We start from the raw sequence: 15,002 nt of genomic DNA on the forward strand, positions 1-15,002 counted from the left end.
TGGCCAAAAACTCATTTTTGCATTCCCCTTGAAATTAGGTTTGACTATATTTGTCATGATCGAGTGACATTAAAATGATCGTGTAGGGCCTGGAGGCTGGAGGGCAGTCATAAACCAATGTAAAGAGAAGATTGAGCGGAAGAAGACGGTCTCGGTTGCAAGTGTGAGATGATTTGACAAACTGCACGTTTGGAGCTTACATGACACTCTGGTTGTAAAATGAATAATAAAGTCCCAAGTTTTTACGGATAGGAATTTGAGCAATTTCCAAGACGTGCAGAACAGATAATCATGCGTGCGTCACGAACCGAAGGAGAAAAAAAAGAACCTTTTTTTATGCATAATAGCTCATTTTTCAGAGAAACTATTTTTTTCGACTGAAGTGTGTGGCATTTCATGATCTATTCTTTCCTTTCTTCCTGTTCCAGTGTTTTGGTAGACCGTCTTTCACCTCCACTTTTTCTGCTCCCATATTTCTTGCCTTCATCTTTCAGTTTGCAGCTCTATCATGGAAGTCGTTTTTGTCTTTCCTAACCCTCTACTGTCTTTTTCCAGAGAAGACGTATCTGATTTATCCTCATGGGGAGCAACTTTCCAGACTATTGAAACATTAATCACTTTTTTTCCCAAAAATGTGTTTGTAAATCTGCCTCTCTCAACCCCCGCAGCTGACTGACTCATTACCGTTAACAGTGATGAAGAATCTGTGAGTGAAGCACATCACACATCTTTAGCATATGTGTGACAGTGTCAAAGCGTGGTTGTTTAAACGGATAATGGAGATATTTACTCTTTTACATGGTAATGTCCGACCATTACTCTCTAAGAGGAAGAAGTCAAGCAGCTCAATCATGATTCCAGCGGCGTAAAAGAGAGCAAAAGTGTGGGTCATGGCAGCGGCATATGTGCGGGGTAAATTTCCATGAGCTCTTTAAAAATTCATAAGCACCTTAACCTTTACTGTGTGTGTGCGTGTGTGTGTGTGTGTTTCGGTGAGATTCATTAATGGAAATAGGCAGGTTCACAATATGACGCTGAACTGAAACATTATACATCCAAGTAATGCAAAACAGCTGAAATTAGAAGGGATGCCAAAAAAAGATCGGGTAACACGTGGGGTATTACTGGGAGAAGATTTTTTTGTCGAAATGAAATCAGCCATAGCAAGGGATAGTTATACTTGTTGTCAGTGTGTGATTTCCTCCTGTCAAGTAAATGTATATTATGAGTCCCAGTTATGGAGATTTATACATATAAAAACACTTTATAAGTGCTGAGAGAATACTGGAGCTAGCTAACCTTTAGATGCTAAGGAGGCTAAAGTTGACTTTCACTTCAGGGGGTTGTATTGGTGCTGCACTAAGAGGATATTTGCCAGCTTTTTATAAATCTGGACCAGGGCTGGATATTGCTAAAATCCTCACAATTCAAGTACAATTATTTGGGTCATGATTCAATTTGATTTGATATTGGTTAAAATACTTCAATACTGATTTAGTAATAAGTAGCATACAAGTAATTAACCAGAGCACCTATTAATAATTTTATCCAATACTTAATTTTCTTAACTTTTCCTGCCCATATGAATAGCTATTTTTTAACAATAAAATATTTCAGAATATTATAGTGCAGCATAGTAAGATTTGTACTTAAATTGAAGTACAAAATTTAAAAGTTACTGTACTGAATAAAACTGAAGTGTATGTAAACATAATATTTTTTTTCTTGTCAAAACAGATAATACACATCATTTAGCTTTGAGCAGGACACATCTCATTACATTCCAGCACATTTGAACAATACTGCCATTCTGGTGAGGCAGAATGGCAGTCGACCTAATCAAGTCACAGGTTTTCCAATCAGCATTGATTTGGAAAATAATTAATTGGAAAACACTCGATTTTGTTGCCCACACAAAATCAGATGGAGATGATAAAGTGGATTATTATCTCCACTTTGGATTCTGAATAAATCAAACTCGAGTGGATAGTTTTATTCTGAGAAAAAGTGTTTAAATGCAGTTTAAGATCCCTGTGGGGTGTCACTCAGGAAAGGGCTGCATCTATAAATGGATGGATGATGATTGAATAATTATAACATTCTTGTTCTAGAAAAATTAGATTTTTTTTTTTTTTTTTTTGAATTTGGATTACTTTAATTAAGCGACAATAAAAACCATAACATACGGATCATTCATGCATGGACTGGGAAATTCTACATTAACATCAGATTGTTCAAAATGCAGTGCATAATTCACGAAACCATTATCTACAAAACAAAAACATGGATATTTTTATACTTTCCAAAAATACTGCTTAAGTCTTGTGAACCCAATATGAAGTACTGCCTCGTTTTATGAGCTGCAGGTTTCATTAAACCCCTGGTAAAATGAAAATGCACATACATTACATGGACACATAACACGGGTGAAAAAAGTGGGTTAACGACAAGTCTATCTTCAAATATTTCTGAGATTCCCTTAGCAAACTGACGCAGGCACGCACGCACGCACGCACGCACGCACGCACGCACGCACGCACGGCAACATGCCAACAATCAGACTCAAAAAAGCCCCCAGGGCGAATACTTTATCTTTATCTTTCCCATTTGGAAGGGACAGAAGTCATTTCACCGTTATCATTACCAGTTCCCTGAGGGCAATAAAGACACAAATTTTTGCCTTCTTCCATTCTTTGTGAGGAACAGTAAAACAGACAAAGCTTTTTCCATTCAGTGAAGAACTGAGCTCGCTACAGTTAAACCTATCGCTCGGCTGAAACGTATACTGAAATAAACGGCAAAAAGGAAACACAGGAGCAGTTGTTACTCAGTGAGTTACTGGAGATCATCCAATAAGAATAAAGAATCTCTAGAGGTAATATATACAATTTTATACTATATTTTTTTAAAATTTACAAAAGAAAACATTATAACAGAAAAAAACCCTCAAATGTACACAAAGAAAAACAGTGTAAATATGTACGTTTATGCAGACTACACACATTACAACACATATGTATATATATATAAATATAGAAAAGAAGTTTGAGGGAATCCTAATTTGGTTTTAAAAATAGTTGTGTCATTTTGTGTCTTAAAGATAAATTAGCCAATTGTAGTCTAATAAAAATTATAAATTTCTCAGAGAATAAAAAAAAAATACAATGGACAACAGAGGGAGAAAATATTTTATACAAAAATATTAGTCTACTGTAAAAGTATGTTCATGTACTGCACAAAATATGCACTCAAGAATTGGCTGAGGCTCCTTTTGCATAATTTGTTGAATCAATGTGGCGCTTAGCCTGCGGCTCTGCTTAGATATTAAAGAAGTCCGGGTTGCTTTTACAGTGGCCTTCATCTCGTATGTATTGTTGGGTCAGGTGTTGGTCTCTCTCGTCTTCTATTAGGCTATGAGAAAGCCTAAAGAAAGGTTCTCTCCAAATCACCACTAACTGTGGAAACTTCACACTGTACCTGAGGTAAAAAGATTACCTGTCTCTTTAGTCTTTCTGTAACTACTAGTACAGTTTGTTTTCTTCTTTGGGTGTGCAAGTTGCTTCATACATCGTCTCTTCTTAAGGACTGTTTTAGCACAAGTAAGATTATATAGTAGTGTTCTGTGTCAGTGATTTATGAATATTCCCCAAACAGCTTTGCTGCATATTCCATTTCCTCTACCCAGGGTTCCCCCCAGAAAACCTGCTAAGCCCAGTGGTCGGGGCGTCGAGGAGGTCGACCGGCGGTCCACCACGTTTTTGTATTAAGAGATGTTAAGTTGACAGGAAATGTAAAAGTATTACTGTGTAATTATGTTATGGTAAAATATCCCCAGTGAAATGCTATTTAAATCCACAACTAGTCTAAAAATAAATTTGCACTTCTGTTTAATCCAAAGTAAGTCAGCGGCTCCATCAGGCCCCCAAGGGATTCAGGGGCCCCATAAACACTAATAACACTAATATAAACAAGTGTTACATAAATGTTAACACTTGTTTATTGAAATTATCAATGCTGTTAAAAAAAAATGTAACAAATTATTTGTAAAATATGTAGATGTAGGTATAAACACAGCAAATGCAAATTTTACTAAGTTGTATGAATGCAACAACGTAATTTTTTAAATTTTTTTAAACTGAAAATTACAATGCTGAGCTTTGAAACTTCGCATAGTTACTTTAATTAAAAGGTCGAAAATAAACATCCCCTTTGGATGCGCTAAACCAAATTATAGCTACAAACTAACACACATCTAGATTACAGACGTCAAGAATGAACTTATTTTGATATATAAATCACCAAAAAAATAACATTGATAAAAAAAACTATGAGCAATGAGAGCAATAAGACTTTACCATGTCATTGCGTCCAAAGAAGGTATATACAGCATAAAGGTAGTAGTCGAAGAGCTGCGATACGCAGTGGATGACATCAAAGGCAATCGGTTTCAGGATGTTCATCATCTGCATGTACTTTCCTGAATAGAGAGAATGCAAAGGAAGAGTTACTTCACATACTTTGATAATCTGAATCAAGAGTGCATCTCTGACTGTGTCCCAGGTTGTTTGGCATCATTGAGGCATGAGCATTTTTTTAAAGCAAATACTGATTTACAGGCAACAAAAGGTTCAAACTTTAAGTAGATGTTTTGGGACATTAGAAATAATAAAACACAGTAAGTTAATTTTAAGGGAGCTACATTATTTAGAGAAGAACTTAAATGACTACGTCCTGCATTTCCACACAAATGGCAAGGACTTAATTTAGCAGAAAGGTAATAAAGGCTATAAATACAGAGGAATGGAAGTGTAACAAGGTTTTCTACCGAGTAAAAACTGATGAGGGGAAGAGAGAAGAAGAAATAAGCTCAATCTTGCTCCCTCTGCCTCTGAGACAGAACTATTTCGCAAGCTCATTTATTACAGACTTTCTCTTGAATTCGTTCTGAGAGCTTCGGTTCAACCTGATTCCATCATAGCTCTGCATAGTATATTGGGAATGACTTCAAGTTTTTTCTAGTCTGCTAAAAAGTCAGTATAACTATTCCAGCGAAGTAAACAATAAAGTGGTAGAAGTAAGTTTTCAGATTTTTATTTATTTGTTGCTCTTCATGCACAAGAAAATTGAATCGACCTAAATTCACTTCGTAACAGTTCTGAGATCACTGCCTTCTACTTCTGATTTGTCCATAAAAATCCTTCCACCTCAACCAAGATCACATTTTACCAACCAGGGTGCGCAGATGTCTTTAAAGTGTCATCACAAAAACATGCGAGCAACATCTTGTGAAAAAAAAAGAAAAAAACGCCAAAGCTCACGGTAGAGGCTAACCGTTATTCGAGCAGCTTAGTCACACAGACACAGCGCGTGTCAATCGGCAATGATTTGCTTAATTGATGAATAAACTGAAATCTCAGCGGGCGGGAGGGAACACGCGCTGCAGCTGAGTCTGAGCTCCTCAGGAGGATATAAGATTACATGGGAAAAAAAAAGAAAAAAAAAAGGGCATTGGTGTGTACGTGCAGCACCTACCAACAAGCCGGATGACGTTGAGGGTAGTGTTGGTGAGAATCGGCGCGCAGGCTTTGCTCAGGTTGTAATCGGACTTTTTCTTGCTTCTTATGGTCTCCCGGGACACACTGAGCCACGCAGAAAAGGGAAAGCGAGAGAAAGCAAGGAGGAAACCATGAGAAAGTAATTCACGTTAATATCACTAATCTTTGGAAATGATTGGCTGGTGCGGGTCAAAGTCCTATAATTGATCTATCAGCACCCATTACACATGGCAAGAGATACAGCTGGAGCCTGCTGCTGGGAAAAGCTTTGAACTGATGATCCTGGAGCTCCACATCCCTGACACCAAGCTCAATGAGCCAAATTAGCCAGAAGTCATTACCTTGGCTGCTGTCGTTGCCCGGAAATGTCATATACCTGCGTGTGGTCACGCAATCCATTCGATGATCAACCATCAGCAAGTATTGCTTTCATTAATAACAATGAACATTTTAGTAAGCATTTTGTGTAAATGAAGATGGAATTTCAATGGTTTCGCTCTCTAAAACCCCTGCAATGTCAGCAAGTCGCGGCAAATTTAGGCAACTTAATTTGCATGTGACTAATACACAGGAAATACTAAAATGTTGCGTATTTTTTTACTACAACATATGGGGCGTTTGGGATTTTTGATTACGTTAAATTAATAAAATAAATACGATAAGTTGCTGCTTTTCCCCCAGCAAAGAGCTCTGTACGTGTGATCCGAATGCTTCGACTGGTGTTGATTCTTCTACCTCTGAAACCAAAAATATGATAACATTCTGTTCTCGTCGACTTGGTTTGGTGGTTCTTGCAGCTGTGTCAACTTGTTCTTCTGCGCGGTATCTGACAACCATTATATACAAACGCTGCAGTCGGACGAATCTGTAAAGAATTTCCGAGAGTTCTGCAGCCAAGTTCTTGAGAAGAATGAAAAGTCCTGGCCGGAAAAGAAATTTGTTCTTGTTCTAGTGGAGCATGTATGTATGAGCTTGTGTCGAGAAGGCCTAAGCTGAAGGTGGTATTTGTGCAGGTGACAGACCCATTTAAATTCATCACATCCTGAAAACAGAAATAAAACGTAGAAACAAAATAAAAGAACATCCAGAGCTGCAATTGATTAATTGTACCTTTAAAGTTAAATAGGCCTCTAAATATATATATTCACCAGTATTAAATGCTGACTCATCCTTTAATAGAATAGAGCCGTCACTTAGGAGGCAGTAGCAAGAAAAAGGAAAATTCGCTTTTGAAAGTTTTTTGGCAGTAAAGCAGGGTTACGCAGAGGTGAACTAAACTGACTGCTGAAGGGGTAAAAAAAAAAAAAAACAGGAATAATTTCACACTCTTAGGAACATCTTCAGAGAAACATTTAAGGACAGATCAGCGTGTGCTTCTGTGATTTGTGAATCTCTACACACACTTGAAACGGCCTGGCCTGCGTGTCAGTTTGACGTGTGGCGCTGTAACAAGGCCACAGGGATCTTACCTCTTCAGAGGGGCGTCGCCCGTCTGCTCGTCGACGTAGTCTTGCTTGAGCTCATCCGCGACGTCGCTGTCACTGTCGTAGTCCTGATAGACGCTCTTCTCCAGCTCGTCCGATTCGTACTGGAGAACGTTTAGAAGGGATAAAAAGATCAGAGACGATTAAAATCAGGTTCAAGCACATGGAGAAAATGTCAGGAAAAACAAACTAAAACTCACTTGAAATATTCAATAATGCCTCAGATCAAAATTCAAAGAAACGCTTCCTAAAACGGGATGATGTTTTGCTTTCTTAAAAAGGATTTTCAGAGAAAAATCGCTCTGAATGATTTAAATATGTTACGAAACAAATGGAGACGGCTGTATGACTAAGGCACCAAATCAGGAAAATAAACCCATAAAACATGACATTTGTGCATCAGAAAGACAAAAACGGTTGCCTTCACCAAATAAACCTAAAAGACACATTGAATTTTGTGCTTTTTACTCTTGTGTTTTTCAGGAGGAGACGTGGAAAACGGATTGCCAATAAATCTAAAAACTTGTTTTCTTAACCTTGACGGCAAAGACTCCCATTAAGTACTTCTGATAACTGGCGATGTGTCTGTGGAGGAATTCAGCACCATCGAGGGTGTTTTAACGATCGTCTGTTAGAGGTCAAAGCAAAGTATCTCAGATTTAAGTCTAGAAAACTCCAATCTTTTTTTTTCTCTTTAAACCACTCTCACTAGAGTCCCAACACCTTATCTATGCTTTGTAGCTCTTTCCAGACTAACAGATATCAGTGTCTTCATCTGCTTTTCTACAACTTCTTTAAATATATATATTTTATTTGAGATCTTATAGCATACTTCATGCTGTCAGACAGGTTCTGTTTAAGTCCTTTCTGAATTTTACAGAATTCAGAATCGGGCAAGGGTAGCTTAAAAAAAGATCAGAACTTGCAACCTTGTGACGACTCTCAACTCTGAAGCCGTACCCCGTTAGACGCGAGAACGTCCTCCGTCTCCTCTTCCTTGTGCTCAATGTGCATCTCAAAGGGGTTCCCGTCCTGATGATACTGCTGGAAAAGTGACAGCTCCTTCAGGGCCGGGCCAGCTGAGGAGGCAGCCTGTCTGCTTGGGGAAACGGAGGGAGAGCGGCACTGGCCCATGAATTTGAACTCCTGGATTAGAGAGAATGTGACAACAAAAACACAAGTTTCATCTTAACATTTGATATATGTCCAGAAAATGCTGTGCCAAACACGAAATTCTCAAACTTTTAGAAAAGGTTTACTGACAAGATATTTATTGCAGTGTGTCAAAGCAAAAGATAAATTACAACAAAAAATGTTAAACCAACAACGAGCTAAGGGACTGATAGATAATTAATTTTTTTTTAAATGTCTTTACAAGAAGTTTATTTTAGACCTGGTTAAAATTGAACCACAATTTCTAGAGCATCCATGACTGTTTGGATGCACCTTGGACACCTGGTTTGAGTGCGATGATAGCCTTGGTACTGAAAGATTTTTTTGTTACCTAGCAAACTGCTATATTACTGACACAAACTGATATCTGCACAAGTAATACACACAATTCCCTTATAAATACGGTTTGTTTCTGCGATACGAGAGAACGCAGGTTAAGGGAACAGCAGCCAAGCACATCATGCTGTGTAGTACTTTAAAGTGATGCACAGTGACCTTTGTTGACAGATACCAGGCAGGGAGGGGGCAGAGAGAGAAGGGTTGAAGAAATGCAGAGCAGGTCTCGAGGTCGAGAATCAAAACCAGGACGGCCGCGTTGAAGACAGTCGCCTCTGCCGCCTTGATGAAAATGTTTTTGCTTTTAGCTGCAACCTAATTGACAACTTACTTCAGTCAACAAGCACATGTGCAATTTGGAGATGTGCACACTTTTTTGTAGAAGAGAATCAGACGTCACAGGGAGAACAACACATACAGATTTGCATGGGACAAATAGTATATCTCTATGCAAACTAGAGAGATACTATTTGGTGCACTGAAAGAATTGGGGCAATGTGTTTAAATCACCTGGAGCACTGCCAGCCCACTGTGGGTATGTTAGCTTGTTGCCTTGGGATGACGCGAGCATGGCCTGTCCTGCTTTAAATTCTCTACTAATGAATCCACTGCAATGTAGGCATCCACATTCATAAACTATTACAAGCTTAATAGGATCTGGGTCTGTTTAAATCAGTCTGGGAACACTCATGCTACATAATGGGGAGCTTAATGTGTACTCAATGCACCCCATAGGACCAATTCAACCACTTTCTGGATGATTCCGAAAGTGGTGGAAATGGCAGTGATCGTTTATGTTCTGGCTAAATTAAGCTGAATACATCGGACATAAAGTTATCATCGTTGGTTATCATATGTGAAGGACATCTGGGTACAAGTGGACTAAATAATACATGGCTGGGCCATTCAACTTTTCACTTGTATTAACTATTGCCCAAGAGCGCGGGGAAAAAAAAAAAAAGAAACAATCTGCATACCACCGGGGACGACAGCCGTTTCATGTTCATTCAGGTTACATAATGAGCACCAAGAACACTCTGCACACACACTCATTCACCCAAAGGTGCAAAATATGAAGAGATTTTGATTTTTATGCAAATTTCTAATGGTGATGGGGTGCTATATGTGAACAAAGCATGAATAAAAGTTATCTTCCTCCAGCTTTTTTTTTTTAACTATCACTTACATGGAGCTGGGCAATGTTAAAGTTGGACTTGACTGGACATAGTTCCCACGTCTCGTTTTCCAGAAACATCCTAAGCTCTTCTAGTCGTGCTCTGGACAAAAAAAAACAAACAGACATGAGCACAACAATGAATCAATAAAACATCATCTGCTAAATAGCTAACATATGATCTTTCGCAAAACTGCTCCCGTGTTCAGACGGTCCGAGATTAACTGTGTGAACATGAACAAAACCGACCAAAAGGTCACTGAAACTCAGCAGGGAAGGAGGAAAGATGTGTCGGGTCTGTAACAGGTTTTGATGTGTTAACAGCTCAAAAACAGCCACCCTGGCGTTCACCTGCCAAGTCAATATCATCTCACACTGTGTAACATGTCATCGCAGTGTTCACTTTAAACTCTGCAGGACACCTTTTATGTCTTAAGGGTGTTTGGAATATAGGAGGTGACAGAACACAGAACATGGGAAGAAAAAAAAAACACAAATTGCACGCTCAACTAAGCTTAGTGGTACGTGCACTAATTGGAAAATTTTGTACCTACTGCAGATTGAATTAAGAATTAAAAGACGATTAAACTAAGAAAGGAAATCAGCCATTTCTGTACCACTAAACACTCATATTGAACTTAATGGTCACTAAATCGCTCTCAAGTTCTCCTCATCTGTAGTGTAGACATCTGCCGCCCATGTTTCTTCACGTCCTAAACTCTTTCAATCACAAGTAGGCTTTCATGCCCAAATTATTTCCATTGCATCTCCATAAACCCTAAAATGTATTCATTATGTCTGCCTTGTGTCGCCTGATGTTTGGACGTTTCATCAATGATCCCTGACACGTAACCTTAATGCTGATCAATGTGCGTCCTCTCCGATGACAGGGCGCCGTCGGTGACTGTGAGCACATATTCATGAGGTTGGAAGGCTCTAATGTAATCAGGATGTAAAAGGGATTTTTTTTCCTCCTCATTGAGTGTTGCCATGTAATTACACATTTATTCCAAAGAGGATTATGCAAGTGATGGAGTGTATTGGAATTAGCCGATGGCTACCATTTTGCATAGGACGCTCTCTCCTGATTGAACAACTTACAGTCTTGAAGGCTTTTGCTTTTACAGTATATAAAGACCTTTTTTTCAGTTGCTAACTTTCACATTATTGAAAAAAACAATTAGTTCCTCTCACCTGTGATAGTTTTTGAAGTAGTTCACACTCTGGCGTTTGATAGACTCCTGCAGAACCTCTGACTTGCTGCCACAGAACTCCTCACCAACCTGCATCAACCTGAAAAAGCAGAATGCGATGAGGTCAGAGAAAAAAAAAAGGTAGAAAAGAAATCCCAACAAAGTTTAATCGGAGCTTAGTTATTTTGGATTCTATTGTGTTGCATTTTATTACGTAATACAACAGAATTTCATTCTGGTAAAATGTGATGCATTATTAGGGGCAAGAGTATGGAAGAACTGAAAGTTGGGGTAAATTACAGTGAGAGGGATTCTGCTACAGGGTAGTACAAACCTATTACCTATTGCCTTTGTGCCCACGTCAAAAAAGTTAATTTAATTTTATGTAAGTGTTGTGTTTAGGACACAAAAAAAATGCAGACGTATCAAACAGAATTTGAAGGCTCTGGAGTATTTTTTGCAGTGTGTGTTTTTACTTTTATCTTCTTCGAGTGATATTTCATTCCTGGCCTGGTTCGAAGTTTGTTAAAGTCTGTGACTAAAAAATCCTGTAGGTCAGCCTGATTAATTAACTAAAATGAGCAGCATGCAAAATTGGAATGAGTAATATAGTATTATTAATAATATAACATGAAAATAGATTAGCGGACAGACGTAAGGAAGGATAGGTATAATCAAAGTAAATGTAGCCAGCAAAGTTAAATCTAAATACACATGCATTCATAAAACCTTCTTAGGCAGTGGTGTAGATTAATTTCCCTAATTTGAGCGGACGTGCATCAAAGAATAAGTACTCTGCTGGAGACAGACCACACTGAAAAACCCTGCAGGTCAACCTGACTAATGTGACCCAAGGAGGACGGAAAGGCAAAAGCAAGACAATGAAGCCCAATTAGCAGAATCGAGAGCGAGCCGCCTGGACTGACCCCCGACACGTACCTGCTGATGACATCTAGTACCACTATGAAATCGTCGTATTTGAAGTTTGACATGTCCGTTCCCAGAATATACACCTTCACCTTTAACTGGACGTCCTGAGGAGAGACGCCGAGACAGGGATGGATTTGGTCATTTGAAAGATGAGAGCCGTAAAGTGGAATCAGAACCTGATAGAAAGCTAATGAATTGGGAAGGAAAAAAACAAAAACAAGACAAGACAAAAGGTAATGTTTGACTGCAAACCTGCCAGATCCGCGTCAGTCCGTGCTCAAGCTTTTTCTTCACATAGCTGCGGTCCACAGTCAGCTCATCAGGTTCTCCTGCTGCATCGTCTACAGGAAAAAAATCAAAAAGTACCCAACAAAGTATTATAAGACATTAATGGAAAGAACAGAGAGAGAGAGAGAATGTCTTTCCATTCTGGTTTTCCACTTAAAACTGGATCAGCAGCCAGTTAAGTTAAGCTGATTAAGAATACTAATCGCTGTTTGATAAAGGATACGTACAAACATTTCCTCTGCTCCGACAAATAGAAACATGAATGAGAAAATGCAGCCTTATTTGATCGGTAAATCTGCCAGATTATTAAGGTCCTTCCCTGTCAGCTGATGACTCAGCTGAGAAAAGCTGTCAGCCGTGGTTGCCACTCAACATCTAGAAGGCATGAAGGTCACAAACTCCCAGCAGAGATAAAAGACTGACAGCAGCTCAAAGGCCAACAGTACAGGCACGGGCGACCGCTAAACATTGAGTTCTGCTTGCTGTCAGACACGGTTCCTTCTCCATCATCAGCTCACGATCCTCCATGTTGCGTCTCCATTGTTTTTGTCCCCTCAGATTGGTTGACAGCGTTATGGCAACATCAATACTCCTCTTTAGCTGAAAATTTCTTCGATAAATCTCAAGCTGCTTCCCTTGCAGAAAATAGATTTTTTAGGAAAGCCAGCAGCAGTTAGCCTTTAAGTCAATAAGCAGTCAGCTGTCATTCTTAAAATAAATCACATTACCAGAATTGGACTGCTGGTGTGGTTGGTTATACTCCATTTTCAAGGCAATAAATTATACATTGGCAAAAATGTGGAAAAGATATTCCATATCTATCTGGAAAAAAATTAATAACTGCCCATTACAGTGGTATAAAAGAAAAGATTTGTTCCCTTACATTTTTTTTTGGGCAAACTAAAATGTTTCATAAATTTAAGACTGAAAAAGCATAACTTGAGCAAATTTAAAAGCAGTTTCATATAGTGATTTTATGCGTTAAGGGAAAAGCGATATGCAAAAAATTCTGGCCCTGTATAATGAAGTAATTGTTACATAAGCACCGACACAAGTACCACAGCTACTTAATGCAACTCATTGAGGCATTCCCCAAAGAGCCAGCGATGCTTTTGATACTCCGAATTTTGAAGAATTAGTGAAGAGGGCAAAATTTTTCTAATTAAAAATGACATATCACTTAATGCATTGTTTTCAACCCATCATTCTTGGAAATTGCATGAAGTATATCAGGCTTGAATTTTAGTATTGTGACAATTTAAGAAGCTGCATACACTTTTCAGTATTTTTTGCATTTATTCTGATATAATTCAGTTGACAGCCCTACACCAATTTTTCAATTCTAACATTCATGGATAATTAGCTATTTCCTCCAATAAGAAAAGATCAAAGAGCTTCAAGCAGTGTAGGACAATTTTGATTCCCAACTCTGTTCTCTTGACCCTAATATCACTGGTCGTATTTTTAAAACTATTAATATTTGACAGAGATAGTGGAAACAAGTATATGACTCATTAAAAGATAAAAAAGCAAGGAGTGAGAAAGCAACTTGACACATAAAGGTTCAATTTAATGAGCACACTGATGGCACTGCATGAGTGGGGCTGTGAGAAGCAGCCAAAGAATTTGGGGAAGACAAACTGAAACTGAGTTGGAGAAAGCTCAGAGCTCAAAAACAAGGGGAGAAAGCTGAAACTGCTAATGATTAACCAATTAGGTAATCCACGCAAACTGAAATCGATCGGTGCTGCAGAATTAAATGTCTAAAAACAGCTATCGCTTTCTTAACAGTCACCTCTCCTCCTAAAAGTTGTGAGTGTTAATATGTTTGCAGGAACCAGAAGAGAAAAGCCTTTGGACTAACATTATGCCAGTGCGAATCGAGTATCTGTACTGCACTGCATTTGCCAGCAGACGCAAGACCAGTGACCGATAATAGGACAGCCTCCTTTTTCTTCAGAAGTTCCCCTAATTACAAGTATAAATAAAGCTCTACCCTCATTCTACACCCAAACAGACGACAGGTCAGTAATTTATTTCTACAAAACCACCTAACTTATTTCTGAATTCACAAAACGAGCAGCCACCTTTCCTGTCTGCAAACAACAGGCTGGGTATTATTGATTGTAGCAATGTTGTAAAAATGTTTTCTTCCTGATGTAGCACAATTGCATATAGGTGAGCAGAGCAGAGCTGGAGAACAACCTGAGCACCTTTGAAAGTTCAAAACAATTTTTTTTTTTTTTTTTTGCAAAACTTTTCTATGAAATATTCCTATGCCACTAAAGCGGCTCGAGTGCAGGCTGGTTTACTTTGATAGCTGCCTTATTTTGCATGCGTCACACGGGGAGAAAAGATAGAATTTAAAATGTCTTGTTCCTGACAAGTCTGTGTCAACATTAGTAAAGCAGGACTTCATTTCCTCTCAAATCAGTAGCTAAAAATGCACAGAGCCAATGCTGTAGCTTTTTATCTCTTTTCCAACTCGTGCAGGTCGCTTGATTCAGCACCCTGCATCTGTTTGCTGTTCTGAGGTAGATAATGAATGTTTTCAAACTGAATAATGTTTTACACAAAACATAAAAATAAAAAAAATTCTGCAGTATTAAAACACCAACAGAGCTTTGAATGTAACAGCACTACTTCATGCACTTTAGCAATGTTCATAAATATCTCTGTTAAGTCAGATAAACGAGCCAGTGATAGCATGGTTATCACGTATTTAACGCTTGGAAACTTTTTTCAAGCCTGGTCATTTTATTAACATAATAAAACAATTGTTGTGCCAAATTTGCATAAAACGGCAATAATTTCTAATGAATGCATACAATGAAGAAATGAGAACCAAAATGTTAAAAATCAAGATTTA

The 15,002-nt window shown here is 38.4% G+C and overlaps 1 protein-coding gene across 2 annotated transcripts in view; it reads right to left on the minus strand.

The window, feature by feature from the left end:
* The window catches only part of vps50 (VPS50 subunit of EARP/GARPII complex), a 102,112-nt gene that overhangs the window by 31,806 nt on the left and 55,304 nt on the right, over window positions 1-15,002 (minus strand). For both annotated transcript variants that reach the window (XM_008421739.2, XM_008421740.2), the window contains exons 14-21: window positions 12,098-12,186; window positions 11,855-11,949; window positions 10,917-11,015; window positions 9,735-9,825; window positions 8,000-8,185; window positions 7,025-7,143; window positions 5,533-5,639; window positions 4,356-4,477 (exon numbers count right to left, since the gene is read on the minus strand). In XM_008421739.2, the coding sequence (XP_008419961.1) occupies window positions 4,356-4,477; window positions 5,533-5,639; window positions 7,025-7,143; window positions 8,000-8,185; window positions 9,735-9,825; window positions 10,917-11,015; window positions 11,855-11,949; window positions 12,098-12,186 (908 nt within the window). The remainder of the gene's footprint in view (window positions 1-4,355; window positions 4,478-5,532; window positions 5,640-7,024; window positions 7,144-7,999; window positions 8,186-9,734; window positions 9,826-10,916; window positions 11,016-11,854; window positions 11,950-12,097; window positions 12,187-15,002) is intronic.

The sequence above is a fragment of the Poecilia reticulata genome, linkage group LG11, assembly GCF_000633615.1.
Source record: "Poecilia reticulata strain Guanapo linkage group LG11, Guppy_female_1.0+MT, whole genome shotgun sequence".
In the NCBI taxonomy this organism is placed as follows: domain Eukaryota; kingdom Metazoa; phylum Chordata; class Actinopteri; order Cyprinodontiformes; family Poeciliidae; genus Poecilia; species Poecilia reticulata.